The following is a 21,233-nucleotide window of genomic DNA, read 5'->3' as shown; positions in this document are numbered from 1 at the left end:
TTTCCAAATACATAAAACATGAATTTGTTGCCAAAAAACTGGCTGGATGGGTTTTTTTGTGTTTTGTTTTAAGTGCTTGGTTTGTTTTTAGATCAACTGAGACCCAAATGGAAGCATAAAAATATTAAAAATGTGAATTTTGCATAATAGGTCCTGTCTAAAGTTGAAGGAGGTTTGTGTTTGCTGCAGGAGGAAGAGACTCACTGGAGGTCCAACAGGACCAGGTGGACCCGGCAGCCCAGCTTCACCCTGCAGGAATAAAGAAAAGAACATAAACATGAAAAATCTCTAAAATAGATCAACAAGATTTGGTTAAAACAATAAACCAAACGTTTTTTGCAGCCACTGAAGCCTCTTTATGTCTCTAATCTTAATCGATTTGCTTGTTAAAACTTTAAGTGCCCATTATGACTTAGTGAACTCTGAACTTCCTCATAAAAATCTGATTCATAAGCCGTGAGAAGAAGATCTACAGCAGCTTTAAGCAATAATGAGGATTATTATTGACGAGTACCTTCTCACCAGGCCCACCAGTTTCCCCCCAGGGCCCGCGGTCGCCAACCAGACCCTGAAAACATGAAGGAGGAAAAACACTGATGCTATAAAAACTGTACATGATTCTAATGAAACATGTTTTCTACTAAAATGTTCTGTTTTTCAGTAATGACAGGTCACAAGCACCTTTTTGGGTCATTACTGTGCTGGAAAACCCAATAATCTAAAGTGTTTATAATGCTCAGGCCCACAGCATCACAGACCCTCCACCGTACTAAACCAGGAGTCCGAGGGTTTTTGTTTCAATGGCAAACTTCATGTTTATATTTGTGATGGTAGGAAAGAAATGTCTCATTCTTGGCATGTAGATAGTGCCTTAGTGGTTTATTCTCACCTCATCACCTTTCTCTCCCTTTGGTCCTCGTTCTCCTCTGTGGCCCCAGGGCCCCTGATGAAGGTGAAACAACATGGAGAGATTTTCATGCTAAATGAGCGAAACTGAAGCTCTGCTGAACATTAATGGGTTAAATCTGTCCTCACATGCGATCCAAGAGGTCCAGGAGCCCCCGGCTGACCGTCTGCCCCGTCGTCCCCATCCCTGCCTGGGGTCCCGGGCCGTCCTGGGGGCCCCCTGGCGCCTGGGTCCCCCTGCAAGACAACATAAACCCAACAGTCTAACTGGTGGCTCAACTTCCTGCAGGACAAACCAGAATCCAGGTTCATATTAGACCCTCTGAAGGGACAGGCGTCCCTCAGGGCTGTGTGTTCGGTACCTAGTTCATCCATGTCTGGAAACCAGCAATATTATGTAAAATCAGTATAAAACTGAGGAGGGGCTCAGAGAGGAGCCACTGCTTGGGATCAAACCCTGAACTTTTAGAAACGTTCGCTGTCAGAAAACCAGAAAACAAGAAAAGACTTTCAGTTTTCTTCAAATGAGCCCCAAAAAATAAGAAAACTGGATGAATTTATTTTAACAAGGAAAAAAAAATTTTTTTAAATGTTATCAATGATCGATTAATTGTTGATCGATTTTTGTTGAGTTAAAACAAGAACAAATCTGATGATTTGTTTCATTAAAATAGTTCAAGCTTAGCTTATTATTGTGAAAATCACAACTAGGCCTGTCAATAAGAAGTAAATCAATTAATTGCATAATAAATTAAAACAAGCTCAATAATTTCCATTAGCATTATTTATCGTTTTTCTCCTTTATATTTCCACCAAAAACTGGATGATAAAAGTCGTCAGTCTGGTTTTGGTCTCAACTAAACATTTTCCTTTGTTGTTCCAGTTCCTGAGTTTCATTTGAAAGTTTCTTTGCGAATATATTCTTGCATTATTACACTCATTGAAAATGGTCTCAAAATAACAATATCATCATTTATCACAATGGTTTTCTTTTTGTTTTTAAAACAAACCATTTCTCCCGGGATCCCTGGTTGTCCGTCCTCTCCAGGTTCACCAGGCGGCCCCTGGAAAACAGAATAAGAATAAAAATGCTCATCTTCCGCTTTGAGGTTTTTAAATAAAGTATTTATTTTGCTACCTGTGTGCCGGGTTTTCCCATCTCTCCACGAGGTCCTGCAAGTCCTTCCTTAGTCTGCAAACTCACCAAGAAGAAACTAGTATAATAACTCAGCGTTACATGAGAAAAGGCCGTCAGTGTCACGTCATACTTACAGGCCAACCAGCCGACAGTAGCTGGTAGGAATTAGTTAGCTGCAAATGAAAGACGAATAAAGGCAAAGATTAGAATGAAAAAAATCACTTTTTAACATTCCAAGCAGATAAAACCCATTTGATCAGGAATCTGGGTTTAAAGTACATTCAGCATCACCATAAAACCACAAACAGGCCTTATTCCTGCCATCCATGCTCTGTGATGAAGCTGCGGTTCTTCATCACGCAGCGCACAGTAAACAGCTTGCAGCTGCAGCCGGTGCAGAGGCAAAACAGATGACTGCACAACACCGGCTTGCACGCACTACAACCCAACACCAGGACTTCACATCAATCTGGAGGCCAAATGTGTCCAGACCGGGAGGAACGAGGAAATATTTAACGCAACTTCAGGATTAATGAAGAGTGGATGCTTCAAGGTTTCAGTTCAGACCAATTAGGTTAATAAAAAACACATCTGGCTTCACAAACTGACAGGAAAAGCTAATAAAACTGCAAAAATTAACAGTTTTCTGTTTCAAAAACTTGCAAGAGTATAACTAATAATTACAAATAAAAAGTAGCCATCCAAGAAATTACTTAAAACGTGTTAGGTAAAACATCTACTCAATTATTAATCATTTAATATTTAAAAATTACGACATCAGACGGACCAAAATATAACGTTGAGTGGAAATTTTGGTATTTTAAGGAACCAAAATGACAACAATTCATATAAATAACAAAAAATAACAAAATAAAGCTAAATAAAAATTTTCCAAATCGTTTTTTTTTTTTCCCTCAACAAAAAACTTGGGAAACTTTAACAGAAACTGCAGGTTTGTGTCTGTTTATGGTGAATTTTTGGTTAAAACATATTTGTTTTTCATTCAGTGGGTAGAAAATCCAGAAATTTTACTCAAGTAGGAGCAAAAATACTTCACAGGAAATTACCCAAAGTACAGCAAAGTAAAAATACTTTTCAAAAACAGTTTCTCAAGTAAATGTAATTAGTTACTACCCAACTCTGCAAGAGTGCATCTAAATAAATGAGAATGTATTTGAAAAGTTCATGTATTTATTCAGAAAGTAAGTTTGCATGACTTTCCTTCACACAGATTAACTTTTAATAGTTTATTTAGCTGATTTTTACCTGTAGCCTGCAGTCCAAACCTCCACAAACACAAATAAAAACTTTTACAAAAACAAACCCAGATTAAAATCGACGTCTTTTAATCTCTTTACATAAAGAGGTTCAGTTTTTAAACACTCGACTGAACACAGTAACTGTATTTAATAATTTATTTTATTATATTTATTGATTCTCTCATGCAATCTACATTAATTTGGAAATTATGACTGATAAAAAATTTATTTAAGGATTTTTTCATCATGATAAGATAAATTTGTGTCTCCAGAAACAACATAGTTAATGTTACCACATGTTACCAGTGGTAGCTGGTTAATAACACTGACTACCTTAAAAGCAGCCCATTCCTCAGCCGTGTTCCTCCACAGGTAAAATGTGGGTAAACCTGGACGACCCGGCGACCCCGGCTGGCCCATTCTACCCGCTCTGCCTTTAATGCCTTTTTTACCCTGAAAACATTAAAATTCAACACAATATTTAGCTCCTGATTTATGTTAACATAAAAACATCTTCCAATAAGAGCATCCCAATAAAAAAACAAAATATGATTCTCAAACTTGGACTATCTTGACATCTCCTGAAACTTAAAGCTCATAATAGTGAAATATATTTAGAATATTTATGTTTTAAAGGGATTAAAAAAGGAGAACGTAAAAGTTAGAAAGCTTTTGTAATATCAAATACTCACAAGTCTCTGCTTTTAGCTTTGGATGAGAAGCATGCTAACTTGGAGCTAACATGCTAATGCTACAAGCTAGCATTAGCGTGGGAGCTTACCTTTTCACCTTTGACCCCAGCAGGACCAGGATCACCCGGGCAACCCTGTAACAGCAACAGAAAGACAATAAAACTCACAAAAAATGTGAACACAAAATATGTGAAACAATAATATCTGAAAGCTAACGCCACTCATTGCTGTTGTTCACATATACGCTACTGTTAGCACTGTTAGCACTACAGTGCAGCTAACTTCTAAGAAATTAGAAAAATAACCGCTAAAGCTATAAAAATGTAGCAACCATACCAACCATTTAAGCATAAAAACTATTAGTTTCATAGTCTTAATTATGTTTATGTTTCTGAAGCTGGAGCTCTAATCACTAAATAGGAGCTAAAAAACTTCAGTGTCATCTGTAAATAATCATTAACTAACTCTGTCCTCATCACTCCAACACTCCTTAATAAGCATATTTATTTAACTAATTTAATTTACTAAAATAAAATTTACTGTAATGTCAGCCATCAAATGTAGTAAAAATATTGCAGTTAGGAGAAAATGGAAACTACAACTCATTTCTCATACTGTAGCAGCCAAGCTAGCAAGTAAAAACAAAACTTACATATTCAACAGCAAATAGTTGCATTTTTTCTTAGGCAAAGATACAAATAAAAATATTTACAGCCGCCCAGCTATGAAAAATGACTGAAATAATAAAATGAAATGAGAAACTGAAGCCAAATCTTCACATGCTACAAGCTAGCATTAGCATAAGAGCACAGCTAGCAACAGATGTTTAGGAAAATGGCATTATATTAAAAAATAAAAAAATTTTAATAGTTGTAGGACAATTAATTTTTGACATTTAGGCAAATAAACTATAACGAATAATCAAATAACTACAAGCTGTAACAAGTAATCTTTGTTTATTTGGAATCCATTTTTAAAAATCTGCCTGTTACATGCAGCTGATTGGTGCCAAAGAAATATATTTGCAATAGTGTGGTGGAAAAGTCTGAAACTATAAAAATCTGAATAAATAAAACATCATAACCAAGTAATATGTCAAGGATCCCTTGCATCTTCTTGGAAATGTGTTTTCACTCAGTCATCAGTACAACCCTGTTACTAACAGAAGATCTAACGTCGTACATGAGAAGAGTGAAACCAATAACCTCCTCTCTCCAGCCGGCTCCAATCACAGTAATTATGCTGAGTGGGCTTGTGGATTTTACGGCAACATGACTCCAGATGTACGTTGCCAAGCAGGCAGTTTGGCTCCATCTACCCTTCAGTTCCTCGTTTCCTACACCTGGAAACCCAGTCAGCAGGATTCAGCTTCAGTCCAATAAGAAGTCAAAGGTTAACACTGTCACATTGGTAACGTTCTCAAATCCAATGAGGCCGCTCCATGTTCTCGCATGGCAGCATCAAAGGCCCGCGGATCGACGCGTCTGAGCGATGAGAACCGTCGCTGATGGGTTTCAGATGGCGGCTGACGAAGAGCAGCTCAGAAAGCTGTGAGACCAGAACCATTTATCTCTCAGAGCTCATCTTTTCCCACTTTCAGCTCCACTCTGATATAATGCATGCAAACTGGGAAATCACTTCCATGTTTGGGGGGTCTTGGTCTCATTTATGGCCCTGGCAACAGCAATGCCAGGAAACATTTGTCATCCACAGTGAGCCGAGCAACACTTCTCTTTGCGGTGGCTTTCCTGTAATTGTTTCAAGGTGAACCATTATGCTAACTTGAATAAGTTAGGATAGGTTTATGGGTGATACAGAACATGTTCATTATGATTTCTGCACAAAGCCATCCTTACATGATGAGATTTTAGCTGTTGCAGGGCGTCTTGTCACTTTAAATCTAAATAAGCTGCTGCTGGCCACGCCCCCAGACTCAACTTTTACACTCCCAAATGAAAATGGTTGCAAACAGACGCACAAATACACAGCGATACATCTTTGAAAAGCAGAAGTGGAGCCTCGTGCACAAAAAACAAGAATGCAGCAAGTGGTTTCTGGATGGTAAGTCAACAACAAAACACTTGTCTTTTCCAGCAGCCATTGTATAGCGCATACTGTGGTCAAACCAGCTGACGCTCAGCTGTGTTGCTAGGTAACAGAGAAGTGTGCCTTAACAATTGGGAAATTATCAAAATGGATTGTTTTCCCTGACACCAAAAAACATTAACTTACTGCCAAAAAACAGCTCTGTGATTTTCTTTAAGCACTTGGGCTTTTTTTAGAAGCAGTAGAGACCCAAAAGGAAGTATAAAAATGAAACAGTAAAATATTAATTTTGCAAAGTGTGTCCCCTTTAAGGTAATTATGGCATTCAAAATTTATTTGTTTTTTTTGTAAATCTCACAATAGCTTTGCTCCATGTTGCACCACGTGGGCTCCTGTATGCACTTATGCACTTTTATGCAAACTTTTGAAAAGCAGAAATAGAGCCAACAAGAATGCAGCAAGTGGTTTCTGGATGGTAAGTCAACAATAAAACATGTTACTGTTTTCCAGCAGCCATTGTACAGTGCATGCAGCAGTAAAACCAGCTGACCAAACATGCAGGAACTCGTCTCGGGTTGCTAGGTAATGGACGGGACTCTGCTGGGGTTGCTAGGTAACGGGCAGAACTCTGCTGGGTTTGCTAGGCAATGGGCAGAACTCTGCTGGGGTTGCTAGGTAATGGACAGAACTCTGCTGGGGTTGCTAGGTGAAGGGATGGTTCCTGCTGATTTTTGACATTACATTCCGAAGGTTTTTGAAATTTTCCAGACACCAGAAAACATGCACTTATTGCCAGAAAAATGCTTAGGCTGTTTTTAGAAGCAGTAGAAACTCAAATGGAAGCACAAAATTATGCAAAATGTAAACTTTCCCGTTAAAAGTGAGTCACAAAGAGCATAAAGACAAACTTACATCTGGTCCTGGGGCTCCCATCCTGCCGGGTCGTCCCCTCCGGAGTCGGTACGTTTTCCCATCAGATCCCAGGACCAGATCTCCTTCTCTGGATACAATGGTCACAATCCGAGGGCTTCCTCTCTCTGGTTCTGTTTCTTTCCCTTCATGCCTGTTTTGATGCACCGGTGATTTGGTGGTCTGGACAGTGATCGGGGCCTGACTGGTAGCAGGTGAAACAGTGCTGATCTCCTCTGGAAATTCCTCTATTAGTTCATTTGAAACTCTAGGAGTCTTGGGAAGCAGGGGAATTCCCAGTGAGGGCTTCTTAGGGGAACCTCCAACATCCAAGTCGATTATATTATCCGAGGGTTTCAGAGGAAACACCACTGAAGTCCTAGAGTCTGTCTTTTTCTCTGTTGTAATGTTCTCCTCCACTTTTTTAGACGACGCGTCCAGTTTGCCCTTCTGGCTTCCCTTCAGTCCATTTCTAGAAGGTTTCCACTGAGGGTTCACGACTCCGCCACTTTGAAAGATGGGATCCAACAGATCAGTGTCCTCTTCAACCACGAAAACGTCTCCACGTCCCACTGAACCCTTTCGGTTCGGCCTGGACGGCATTGTCCCATCGCCACGAGACAACTCTTGTCGCTGAGATTCATTCTGTAGAGAAACAAAAGAATTAGGTGCTGTTTTACAGAGACTGTGAGAGTTATTTGGTTTAGTCTACAATCCATCATTAACTGCATGTTTGAATCTTCGCAGATGTGATTTATTGTCTGGAACATACAGCAAACACGTCCCACAAACAGAAAGACCGAAAATACACGAGGAACAATATGCACCAAATTATTATTACCATCATTGTGTCCAGCTGCCTTACTGTTTCTTTGAGATTAAAGCAAACATTACCGCATATTTCTGGTCTGATCTGTTCCAAGTCTCACTGGGATTTGGACTTGGATCGACACAAAAGCAACACAAGTCATTTCATTTCTAATAAAGAAACATCCGGCCATCCATCCATCGTCGTCTACACTCACAGGTCACCAACCCAAACCACAGTCTGCTGTAATGAGAAACTGTATTTCTAACTAAAGTCTTATGACAGTCAGAACTTGTGGTTTATGTTATGTTTTACAGGTGTTTTCACACCTGGTAGTCCAGCGTGGTTCTCTTTCACATGAACCCTTTGGGAAACCTGTTCCCATCCTCACCTGTAGGGGCGCTGCACCAAGAACCACTGACGGAAACAACACAAAAACCTCAGAGAAAGACACAGGAGTGCAACTTCCTTCATCATGAAATGGAGTAGCATCAGATTTCAGCGGTTGTAGGATTTCTCTTTAGACTGGATCTCTATGCTTTTGAACGGCACCAGAGTTCAAACTCCAACTGGACCCAGACTGAGGTTTTGGTCAGATTCACATGGATTTTCTGGGCAAATAAATTGGAGTTTGATTAAAGCAAACAGGACTGGACTGGTGGGACTGTCCGACAAGTCCTTATTAAGCTTATGGACTTGGTTCTTCTGTGTTGCCTTTGAGGGTCAGCTGGTTTTTGCAGCTTCCAGACTTGGGGATGAAGAAAAATCTAGTTCTCACAGAATTTTATTTTTTAAATATTCAGCATTTCTTCTGTTTTTAGGTAATAAAGACTGATGTTTTCCAGAGCTCACCCTACAAGATTCTTCAACCAATCCCGACTTGGTGCTCACTGGGATCTGACCTCTTGCTGCCACCAACTGCAGCCTGTAAAAACAAACGGTTGACAGCAACGGCTGCAACCTGCATGCAGTTCTTTCCCAAGTCTATGCGGCCACAAACAGACCACAAAAAGAAAGTTTTTTAAAGATACACTCAAATCATTTTCAGCCTCATTTATAGTTCAGCTGCTTCATTACATTTGAGCTGTGGGTAAACGAGATTCTGTAATTTCTCAGTGTGAACGAGTTCGGTCTGCGGTCCAATGACTCAAAACCACTTTCTGGTTTTTAAAAACAAACAGCAGATTCTGCAGTCTCCAAAACAAACACACGTCACCCGACGTATGTTCGTTTGGTGGCCGTGTTGTAAACCCGACGGCCGCATGTAAAACGATTGGCCACGAGAAAACGCAGCTCAGTTAAAGATACAAGAAAACCAAAGAAGACTCAAACTACTGGAGAAAAAACTACATTTTGTTGTATTTTTTTGTAAATATTTATGTTCAAAAGCATCAAAAACCTAAACGAATGAGAGACACCTCCAGGTTACAAGCTAATATGGAAAAAAACCCCATAAATAAACGTAATTGGAAACAGTAATTTTAAGTGTTGAAATGTTTCCATTAGTCAAACTGCAGTTGTCTATTTAAATGATACTTTAATATTATTTTCACACATATTAACTTTATTTTTTTTTAAATGTTCTACTTAAATATGATTGGTTGCTGCAAAGCAAAGAGAAACATTGCTGCCACGGTAACCATAGTTACAGTTTTTTCTCCTCAAGGACAGAATCTGTTTTACAGATACGGAAATCAAAGTTAATCAGTTTACGTTAAGTTTAAAAAGAACAGAAAATTTTAAGAATTCTTATAAAAAAATCAGTATAAGACCCGAATAATTAGCAAAACAATGCGATGAAAAGAAAACAGTAAAAAGAAATCTGAATAAAATGTTTAAAGTCGATCTAATGAGGATAAAATTGAGATAAAATGTCTAAAACCTTTCACAAAAACAACTGAGGACAAGAAAACAGACAAAAATATCTATATCTATATATCTAACAACAAAAATTACAAAAAATACCACAATAAAAGCGAGGACTGGATAAACAAAAAAAACAACTTATGACGACATCCGGATAAAGTCGGGACAAAAGAAACGATGAAAATAAATAAATACTTCAGTAAAATCAGGGTAAACTCCCAAATTCAAAAGATGAAAATAAAATTTTAACAAATAAACCAAAATGTAATCCTAGTAAAAAAATTTAACCGAATGAAATTGTAAGAAAAATCTGATGAAAATTTATTTAAAAAATGGGAGAAAAATAATAATAAAAGCAGGTCAGAAATGTGATTAAAATCTGAATAAAATCAGGGTAAAATTGGGACATAATCTAAATGAAACTCAGAATAAAAATAAAAAACAGTATCAGAAGGAAAACAGATCATATGTAGGGCTTTTGTTTTGCATTTATGCCCCCTAGTGTCCGATCCAGACACATTACAGATTATTTAATCCCATCACTGGATGTGGATATAATTACATGCAAATTAAAATCGCTGCTTCAGGACGTTGAGCTTATTTTACGCAACACACTGAAACATTTATGACCTAATTAACAAAACCAGATGAACTTTCATGTAATTTCACCTGGATTTCAACACATTTTATTACAACCAACTAATCACAGATCAGCTCATTTACAGGGATTTTCTTTCATCGGATATTAAATATTAGACATAATGAAGCGCAAAGCGAGTCCTGACTTCACCCGGCCTGTCAAATCAGCAGCGGCCTGCAGATCGGCACAAGACCAGACGAAGGGGCCCGAAAGAAAACAAAGGCTGTTTTTCTTCTTCTACTCTTCCTGTCGTCTCAGGCTGATAAGCCGACACTGGATCTGTTCTGGTGAACACTGACCCTTCACAGGATCCCCTCCAGGCTGGAAGAAAAACCTGATCAGTCTAGGTTGAGAGGCAGGTCCTGAAAGTACGAAGCATTTCAGAAACCCACAGCCAGCTCGCTAACAGGCTACGCTACACGTCTTTCCTTTTAAAGCTCTGCAATGTAACAGCTTGTTAACAGCAAACCTGATTTAAACTGTCAGACTTGCATTAAACCACTTCCACATCCCCCCATGTCCGATGGGTCACCAACATACCTAAAACCAAGAGAGCTGGAAAGACGACACGTCTCATTCACATGAGTTTGTTTTAATAATCAATTAAAAATGGGTGGTTCAAGACTGAGCAGCTGAATGAGTTTCACAAATGTCACAACCATCAAACTGCCAACAATAAAATAAACACGTTCACCCTGTTGCTGCTGGAAAATCTGGCAAGTCCGACAAAAATAAGACAAATCAACTGTATAAAAAGCCACTTAAACGAACAATTTAATGTTGTACGAGTTAAAAAAGGCATAACAATGGGCAATGAAGTTTAAATGAAGCCTCAATTCTTTTGTCTCAAGTTGAGATTCAAATGTTTGAAGGACAAACCAAAGTCAAATTCTCAGCATATTTGAGTCATTTGCTCAAAATTCAGGATGACAGACTTCACTGCAACGTCTGCAAATGTTAAAACACCAGATTCCCTGTCTGAGCTGCAGTCTGGAGCTTTAATGTCCCACTAATTATGATATAGACTGTTGATGAGACTCTAAGTCCAAGTCTGGAGTTCAATGTAAATCCTTAGTACAGTGGTTCTTAACCTGGGTTCGATCGAACCCCAGGGGTTCAGTAAGTCGGTCTCAGGGGTTCGGTGGAGCCTCTGCCGCGGAGGTAAAGACACACTTGTGTAAAGTCGTGATGACGCCCCGCTTTGCCATCACTTGCTGCAGAGGATCACRTTACATTGCTTAGCCAATCAGAGCTGCGGAGGAGCTCTGATTGAAGGAGCTCCACTCAGCATGGATTTGAACTTGTGTCTTTAATTACTTCAACAAAACTCACAGTTTTTACCAAATTCTGTAGCTTTCTTGTACTTCTAAATCTGCTCCTTAGTCGCATCTTTTTGGGCCTGCTACTGCCTCTAGTGGAGTGGAGGTGGTAACACAACTAATGTAATTACATTACTAAATCAAAATACCGCAAAGTCTTTGTTATTATTTATTAATTTTTCATTCTCTTAAGAATGTAGAGCTAATTAAATGATCTAAACAAAACCTTAAAGTGGTTCCAGTTTCTCTCGATGGCCAACCTGTTGAAACTGTGGCACATTTTAAATACGTTGGGTCGTTCCTGGACAGTCAGCTCAACTTTGCTGAAAACACTGACTGTATTTTGAAGAACTGTCCTCAGAGATTCTACCTTTTAAGAAGACTTGGTGATCTTGGGGTGACTCAACTAGACTCTAGTTGGGTACCTGTATAAAAAGCCACTTAAACGAACAATTTAATGTTGTACGAGTTAAAAAAAGGCATAACAATGGGCAATGAAGTTTAAATGAAGCCTCAATTCTTTTGTCTCAAGTTGAGATTCAAATGTTTGAAGGACAAACCAAAGTCAAATTCTCAGCATATTTGAGTCATTTGCCGCGCATTCACTGAACGCGCGGCAGTGAATGCGCATATGAAACTGGTGGGTTCGGTACCTCAAAAAAGGTTAAGAACCACTGCGTTAGCCTATGTTGGTAGAGTCCAATTCAAGCTTAGAGTCTGTTTGGATAAGCCAATAAAACTCAGTCAACCTTTGGTGCCCACATATAAACATGGTCTTCATCATGGCCAGTCATTGAGCAGCAGAGATTGGGCAACCCATCCCTCCCAGTTACACAGCTCAACTGGTCATGCATGTCCACCAAGACAACATCACGCCTTTCACACCAGAAATCTGCTGGTTATTAGTTTTTAAATTGACAATTTCAGCAGAAAAATGAAAACTCTTGTTACCTCAGAACTCATTTTCTCCTGTTCTGAGTGGTTTGATGTCTACACATTGGCCCTGAAATGGGAACACGTCATCAGAACACTTTCAGTTTTATTGCTCCATGTAGGTCAACTAGTTGTTGGAGATTTATTGTATGTTCCCAGGCAGCGTTTACATCAGCGACTGTCCGTGAGGCTCAGCTTTGTTTGTTTCCCAACAACTCTTCTACTGCTGAAGGAGCTGGAGAGGCAAAAAACAACCCAGCAGGTTTTAGTTAAGGAGAACAAATGGTTATCATTGGTGAAAACGTTTTGGATATAATGAAAACTAAATCCTCTTTGTTCCGACTGAGTGTGTGTGACATTTGTTCGTATAACGAAGCGTGGCAGCAGAAACTTCATTTAGCTTCGTCTGGTTTTAAGATACTTAGTAGTGGTAGAAAATAAAGTCTGTGCTGGTGGTGGAAATGTGACACAGACAATAAAAAACAAATAAAAGGCAAATAAAATGGATGGTTTAGAAAAAGGTGCTAAATGTGCTACCAGATCCCAGTCGTCAAGAAACACAGAGACGCTGTTTTTATTCTGAAACACTGCGTGTCTCACAAAACGGTTGAATTGATCCTTTTCTAATCGTGCAGCCAGATGTCAACATGTTTATTGGGTTTTATTGTAGGACAGACAAACATAACGTGAGGAAAGTTAAACGTACAAAGGCTTGAGTCAGCCTTGAATGCTCTGCAGAAACATGTGTTGCTGCAATTATAGCAACAAATATTTGAGGAAATATCTGCCAGTTTTCCACATCTACACTGAATGACCTGCCCAGTTTCTGTGTGAAATAACAGTTATTTGGTACTGGGAAAATTTTTAAAGTCATAGTTTAATCCATGGATTCTCAGTTGCATTCAGGTTTGGACTTTGACTGGGCCATTCTAAGCTTTGATCGTTTATGTGGTTAGCGACATCCACGTTCCCATTAACCCAGATTAATCTTCCTGTCTTGTGCAGATGAAAAGCTTCTGGGTTTTATGATGTTTGTTCACTCATGTTCCAAACAAACAAGAACAGCTGGATTTACACTGGTAACCAAACACCAAAAGCTAACTGCGCTAACCCAAAAGCACGACCCATAAACTGTTAGCTAGCTCCGCTAAAGCTAACATGCTACACCAACACGGTACTGAGTGAAAGTTAATACTAAAGCATCTTGTCAACAGCTGCCTTTCCGTTACAAATGTGTGAAAAACTTTAATATGTTGAAAAAACGCAATTTTGCAATTGGACTGTTTCCATTAAATAGAAAATTTAAATAAAATTATTCACGTGTTAAGTCATTAAAAAACATGCATCATCATCATCATCCTCCTGTTAATTTATGGGAAGCTCAGCGTGCTAAACTCTCTGAAAGTTAGCTAACATATTAAAGGAAGAATTAGCTTCATTATTAGCATCCACCAATGATGGTATTAAATCACACACTGGTCAATTCAATTTCCAAATAAGGGTCTGTTAGATTTTATTGAGGTGCATCAGAGTAGAGGGGGCTGAATACAAATTCAAAACTGTAAAACCTTTGAAAATAATCTAAATTTTTTCTTCCACTTTATATTTACTCTCCTAAAACCAATGAATGTGCAACTTTATATAAACCTGCTGATAAGAAACTGGGTAAAACTAAGTACACCTCCATCCATCAAATGGATTACCTAATATTATCATGCATCAACACTTCTAAGCTGTCTCCACATTCATCTTTTTTGGAGCAAAGCCTTTAAGGCAACTACTGGACCGACATGCAGGGACGCGACTCTCATCCATCACATTGTCTGGGTTCGGTATCGTCTCGGTTACAGTAGAAACGCTTAGCAATGCTGCAGGCGCCGTCTGCTCCTGTCAGAGGAAATCTCTACAAAACACGTCGCCTTAATGAGCCGTTTGCAACCGCTGCCTGTTATTCCTGATATGAAACAAAGATCGTTTACTTCTTAATGGAGTTTTTGGGAAAACTGACTGAAGGTTACTGTGGCTGAGGAACGAACCGCCGCAGGATATGAGAAACACAAACAGGCTGACTGAACGGCTGCAGGCCAAACCGAGTCAGCTACACACACACACGTTTGCGTGCCTATCTTTGTGGGGACTTTCCATTGACTTCTATTCATTTCTACAGCCTAAACTTTACCTTTACCCTTTACCTAACCCTAACCATCACATACCTAACCCTAACCAAAACTCAATTCACACCTTAGGCCCATCTCTGACCCCTGACCCAAAAACAGGATTTCCCCTTGTGGGGAACAGGCTCCGGTCCCCACAACGTAATGTCAGGAAAATCGTCCCCGCAAGGTATTACAAACAAACGCGCGCACACACGCACATATACATTTATAGACAACACTTGCTTCTACAAACGGATGATCGAATGGCAGAGGTCGGTAAATCTTGCTGACTCAGGTATGCAGACAGTCAGACTGGCTGGGTCTTGCCAGCTGCAGGAGATAAATTTAGATGGAAAAGGTTTAAAGATGAGAGTTTAAGTTTGATGTTTCAAAGCATCAGAAAATGGATTCTACGGATCATCGTTTTTTTTTGGGTTTTTTTATGTGACAGGTTCGCTTCTGGCCTTTTATCAAAATGGAGGGTCCTTGATTAACAGCACTTTGGGGTTCCTGAAAGTCTAGAACATTTTTTTAGGACCATATCAGCTTATATTTAATTCAGCAGTGGATCATTTTTAAAGTTACTTTATTTATCTGTTTAGTCTGCTTTAATCTGACTCCACTTCATTTCCAGTGTGAATGTGCAACCAAATAAGTAAACTCTGGTTCGGTTTGCTTACATATGTGAACTATAAGTGGACCGGAGAACGCTCCAAAAGCAGGAATTGGACTACAGTGCAAGGCATTCTGGGTAAATACAACCAAAATAAACATGCTCGTCTAGTATTAGCTAGAGAAATGCTTTGTGATTTTTTAACCAAGACAAATAAATCTTACAATTCTATTTTTGCTACATATTTCAAAGAAAGAAGTTGCACTTATGTTTCGTTCAGTGGTTCTTGGTGCTGCGCCCCCAAAGGCGAGGAGGGGAACAGCTTTTTCAAAAAGTTTGGTTTATTTGACAATTCAGTGTGAAAGGGAACCGTAGCAGCTGAACATTTAAGAAATGTTACAATTTTGGTCCCAAATCAAATCAAATATGGTGGGAAAACAACCTTAGACTATAGAAAATAAAGTATGTGTCTTGAAATAATAACACACATCTCTATTCTCTGTGTGATTAGAATGCATAACCTCTGCAATCAGATTGTTTTAGTCTTTTCTTACGTATTAAAATTACTTTAAATTTAGATATTTTAGTTTTATAGGTCAAGATTTTTTGTACATTGTAAATCTACAAAAAAAGAAAAGCTTGACAACATTAAGATTTAGACTTTAATTGCTAAAACTCACATTTGAGAGGTCAAAAATTCAGAAAATTCATGTATTGTAGTGGATCAAGAGGTGTGAGGTTAAACAAAGATAAACTGAGAAAAATATAATGATGCATAAATTAAATTCATAACAAGCAGCTTGGATTTATAAAATTGAGAAAACCGGCAGAAAATTAATAGAACTTTAAAGGAAAACAGCATCTTTTTACTCGTCCCTGGAAGCAAAATATAAACAAACGTTGCAGCTGAAGCTTGAAATAACAATAAATAAATGGAAATAAAACAGTTTTAGCTTTTAAACTCTAATCACACGTTAGGTATCTGAGGTGATGAGATAATAAAGCTCTGCTGGGGAAATCAACCATTACCAGCATTCATGTTCAGACTCATGGGTGTATTGAAGCATTTCCGTGTGTGTGTGTGTGTGCGTGTGTGTGYGTGTGTGTGTGTGTGTGTGTGTGTGTGTGTGTGTTGATCAGCAGGCTAGCGTGCGACTTGTGACTCAGTGGCTTTCAATGGGCTCAGCAGGTTAGCTCTGGCATTAAGAGTGTCGCTGTTGGGGGCGTAGCTCCCTGTTGGACCACCCATGTTAAACACGGCGCCGTTAGCCGGGATTAAAGTTTCCACAGAATCCACGGCGGTGGTCCAGAAAGATCACAAAGCCTGCTAGGAAACACATTGACTCCGTCTTATGAGCTTAAAACAAGTGGTTACTCTTTCTTTAAATCATCATCACCACTAAAACCTTTAATGTTTCAGGGACTTAAAGAGATAAACTTGATAACAATCGAACGTACAGCTAATCTTTGAAAAGACAAAATAAATTCACATGCCAGGGCCAACCGAATGGTCCCAAGAGCTAAACACACAGAAGAAGAAGAAACTGGGAGAGAAAAGATGCATCGATAAAATAAAACTTGTTTGGATACAAATGTAGAGGAAAGACTTTGGAGCGAAACAAAGTTGGTGGAATCAACTGATTCACTCACTCTTGTTGCCTAGCAACAACCAGCTTTGAGCTTTGAGCCCCCCCCAGGTTTGGTTACCTAGCAACCATCTGCTAAGTAACTGACACAGCAGCAGTTTCAAGTTTCAAGGATTTTCTCATATTACGATATAAATGTTTCAAGATATGAAACACTTATAACGTAATATGTTTTACAGTCACATTGTCCAGCACTGCATGCAGCAATTTTGGTCATTATGGCACATATCCAAAAAAACAAACAAACCAAAAAACACAAAACTGACTCTTTTTTTCTCAGAATTCCATCTTTTTATATTAGAATTTTGACTAAAATCTCAAAATTTGACTTTTTATTCTCAGAATTTACTGTTTTACTTAGAATTCTGACATTTTTTTCCTCAAAATTCTGGATTTTATCTCAGAATTAATCTTTTTTCTCAGAATTCTGATATTTACACTCAGAATTTTGACTTTTGTCTTAGAATTCAAAGAGAAAATGTTGAAATTCTGACATTTATACTCAGAATTTTGGCTTTTTTTCTTAGAATCCGAGAGATAAAAAGTTAAGATTTATTTTCTTCCAGTGGTCTCAATCTTCTTCCATAATTAGTAGAATGAACGTCCATGCAAAAAAGAAAAAGGAGAAAATATCCAAATTGAGCATCCAGATCTGCTGTGCAGGCGTACAGTGGGGTTGTATGTCTGCCTTTGATTGATTAGACAAAAATCAACTAAAAACTCAAGTTTGGCATCCAATCACTGCAGCTGTATGTTGGGCAATCATTACATCATGGAAAAAACAACTGAAAGCCGCAGACAGAAATGATGAACATGTGGTAATTTCTGACCAGAGCTGTTGATAGTTTAACTGTGGAAACAATAAATGCTTGTTTCATACTCAGTTTTTAAAGACGGATCTAAATGTTTTAAGTGTGTTTTGGACTCTGTGAATGAAGAATGTCACCTTTCATAGCTAAAAAGGCAAATCTACCGTAGATTTCTAAAAATATCTCAATCACGTTTTTTTACTCCAAGAGAGCCAAACTACAACAGAACCATTAAATAAATATCTATAAACACATTTTAAAATGCAATTATTTCATTTCCAAAAGAAACATCTGTCTTTTTAAAGCTGCTTTTAAAGTATTGCGAACGAATGCAGCGCTCTAAAGTAAATCAGTGAACTCTGTCTGATTAAGATCTGAGACCCATAAAACTTTTTAAAAAACGTCAAAAGTTGAACAAAGCAGGATTTTAAAGTGGAGAAAAACAAAACCAGATGTTCACTGGAATTGGAAATATAATTTATCATGCGAGTCAATCAGCCATCCTTTATGTAAAGCATGTTTCCATTCAAATTCATTCAGTGTTCAAAGGAACGACTTCACTCTGAACGACAAACAATTCAGTGCGATAGCTGCGACTGTCGACTCAGTGGGGGAATTTTTGCAACCCTGCCTGACAGAGAAACTAAAAAAAGCTCAAAGTGAAGCTGAGAGGAGAGTACCTTTCTGCTGCGCCGCCGCTGACCTTTCACCTGCACGCTCTTTAAATCCAGCAGCAGGCATCCCAGCAGCAGGTACCATCCGACATGGTGGAGCATGACTGCAGGAGACGGCGCAGGTCTGCCTGCTGCTCAGCTTTGTACCACCAGCCTGCAGAGGAGGCTGATCCTGCTGTCAGTAGGATCAGCCTCACCTATAGGCTACAGGCACCTGACGACACGGCTTAACCAGCCCTCACAGCAGCGCACAAAACACCACACATACCTGGATAAAAATGCTTTGATCTCATCTCTGTTTTGTTGTTTGATTGTGTACAAGCTAGCATTAGCTTACCAATGCATCTAGCTAGAAAGTAAAAAAAAAAGAAAGTCATTTAATAAAATTACAGCTAAAGGGACTTTAAATGATCCAGTCATTACATTTGTCATGTAGCTATCAGTTAGTATAAAACAGGTGAGAAACCCGAATTGTCATTTGGAACTGCAAAAGCTGGATTAGCATGACTAGCAATGCAGCACAGCTAGCAGCTAAAGAGCGTTTTAAAATTAGCAGCTAACATTCACACCAGCACTCAATAAACTGGAGTTCCTGTCATTACCAATGATCCAAACTTTGAGTTTTATCATGTACACTTTGACTTTTTTTAATTCTGCACCTAAAACTTCACCAAAGTATGAAAAAACTAAGACTACAAAAAAACTAATACAAACTATTTATCTAATAAAAACTAGGAAACACACTGTAAAAATGAATTAAAGCTAACTGACTTAGACAAACAGTTCTGTGTGAGGGAATCCCCACCACATCCAAACATGAATGGATTCTCTTTTTTTTTTTTTGGCTCTGGAAGATGAAAAGAAAGATGTCAGAAGTGGGTAAACCCACAGAGCTGGGGCTGAATGAACGAACCACAGCTGAGAGAACATTCGAGGAGGAACTGATCTGATTTACGCGGAGGAACGGCAGGGCGCCACGCCTTCGGAGGAAACCTCGCCTCGTGTTTATCAGCGAGAGAAGAGAAGCCGTCGAGCGTAAACAGCAACAGAAATTAACGGCACCAGAGGGAGTTCAGCTCTGGATGAAAAGCACCTCTGTGGACTTTAACATCTCACAGCAGATGTGCAAACAAAAAGAAGAAAGGAAGAGTCATTTCTTGGTTTTAAATAACTTTGCATCAATGAGACGTTGAGTCAGGATTTCTGTCCTTGAGGAAACAAGCTRAGGACTCTGGTGAGCGGTTTCATCACCTGACATTCAGCCATGCCTGATTTATCATCGCTGCACAGAAAACCCCCCTCCTCCTCTTTAAATTACAGATTGGAGGAAAATTATTACTTTGAGCGATCTGGAACTTCTCACGCTGAGGAGACACTCCAGTGACAAAGACAAGAAAACAAGCGGAGGAAGATGTCTGCTTTTCCCGATTCCATCCTCTCCAAATCCCAGATCTCCTCCCTCTGCCTTTCATCCGAGCCTTTCTGCTTTTAACAACACATTTCCCACTGTACTGTTTGACTGTAGGGCCTCGTTTCTCCTCTTTAATTATTTCATATTGAGAGAATCTTAAACCTCATCAGGCGGATGAAAAATTACAGCTGAATCCCTTTTAAAGCGCATGAAAGAAACGCCTATACGCATAACTGCCTTTATTAAAGAAATAAAAAACATGCTTTTTTTTTTTTTTTGCATGAAGCTCTTTTTTTAAGCGACATCTTCTAATTTGTGAATGAGTAGCTGGGAATAATGTGTGGTAACTCTTTGAAGCAGAAACACCCAAAACCCCAATGTGGAGCAACTGTTTACATCTATGCTGTCAACCCGTCACATGCTATCGTTTACATCCAGAAATTTCACGCATGCGCTCAACGCTGGAGGCCAAAATGACGATTCTTTCACATGCTATCTGTAGCCGCGCTGCAGCAGAAGAACAACTCCGTCAACTAAATGAGTTCTGGAGTTGAAGGTATTGTTAATTCAGTGCAGTGCGCCGCAGCAGAAAGAAGAATAACGCAGAAAAAACGTTAAAGAAAAACTCAAAACCACTTTTTTTTTTTCCTAAGGCTTTGCTACATGCGGACTTGATGCCATAGCAACCAACAACAACGCCACTTTACGTTTGAGGATTCAACACCAAAATGAAAACAAACATTTCCAACACACAGAACAGAACATTCAATCTGTTACAGTTTTATGTTTTCAGGCTTGATATTTAATGAATAAATGATCGCTGTGGTAGATTAGCTACTGCTGCTATTAGCTAAGCTAACACAGTGGTGGTTGATTAGCTAATATAAACACCTGCCCTACTGATGATCCGCCAAGAGTTTGTGTGTAGGTCGCATTTTGTTATTTTTTAACTGAAATGAAACACCGAATTACACAGCACGTCTACATGTTAATGTTGTCATGGTCAAGGTAGCATAGCTAACCTGACCTTGTTATCTAGTTGTAGTGTTGACAATCAGTATCAAATCACCGCGTTCCTTTTCCTTTAGACTTTAGGCGTACATTAAAAATTTAGCACATAATGTTGATAACACCTAAAACTAATGCTAGTCATTGTTAGCGAACAGCTTTTGGTTCTGGTGTAAGAAAATGGAGGCGGGAACATGCACTTGTGACGTCACGCTGCAACGGGTCTATATGTTTATAACCCAAACTGTGATGCCAAACATTATAGCAGGAGGTAAAAAAAAAGGCTTTTGGAAAAGTTTCCAGATGTCAGAAGGAGCCACATTTATTAGAGGTGTGCCGATCGATCGGCCACCAATCATAATCGGCCGATTTCCATGAAAAAGTGTATGATCGGTGATCG

At 39.0% G+C, this 21,233-nt stretch overlaps 1 protein-coding gene across 2 annotated transcripts in view; it reads right to left on the bottom strand.

Annotated features, from left to right (window-relative positions):
• LOC103473993 (collagen alpha-1(I) chain) overlaps nucleotides 1–21,233 on the bottom strand; it is an 81,586-nt gene that overhangs the window by 29,194 nt on the left and 31,159 nt on the right. Inside the window, exons 1-11 of one of the 2 annotated variants that reach the window (XM_017307679.1) lie at nucleotides 8,611–8,876; nucleotides 6,954–7,595; nucleotides 4,085–4,129; nucleotides 3,637–3,756; nucleotides 2,179–2,217; nucleotides 2,045–2,098; nucleotides 1,917–1,970; nucleotides 1,036–1,143; nucleotides 890–943; nucleotides 515–568; nucleotides 205–249 (exon numbers count right to left, since the gene is read on the bottom strand). In XM_017307679.1, coding sequence (XP_017163168.1) covers nucleotides 205–249; nucleotides 515–568; nucleotides 890–943; nucleotides 1,036–1,143; nucleotides 1,917–1,970; nucleotides 2,045–2,098; nucleotides 2,179–2,217; nucleotides 3,637–3,756; nucleotides 4,085–4,129; nucleotides 6,954–7,553 — 1,173 coding nt within the window. In that variant the 5' untranslated portion in view covers nucleotides 7,554–7,595; nucleotides 8,611–8,876. Of the gene's footprint in view, nucleotides 1–204; nucleotides 250–514; nucleotides 569–889; nucleotides 944–1,035; nucleotides 1,144–1,916; nucleotides 1,971–2,044; nucleotides 2,099–2,178; nucleotides 2,218–3,636; nucleotides 3,757–4,084; nucleotides 4,130–6,953; nucleotides 7,596–8,610; nucleotides 8,877–21,233 lie in introns of those variants that run through there. The other variant, XM_017307678.1, reaches the window with a different exon arrangement.

This window comes from Poecilia reticulata, linkage group LG12 (assembly GCF_000633615.1).
Source record: "Poecilia reticulata strain Guanapo linkage group LG12, Guppy_female_1.0+MT, whole genome shotgun sequence".
NCBI classification, from domain to species: Eukaryota; Metazoa; Chordata; class Actinopteri; order Cyprinodontiformes; family Poeciliidae; genus Poecilia; species Poecilia reticulata.
This window is presented reverse-complemented; position numbering and strand designations above follow the sequence as displayed.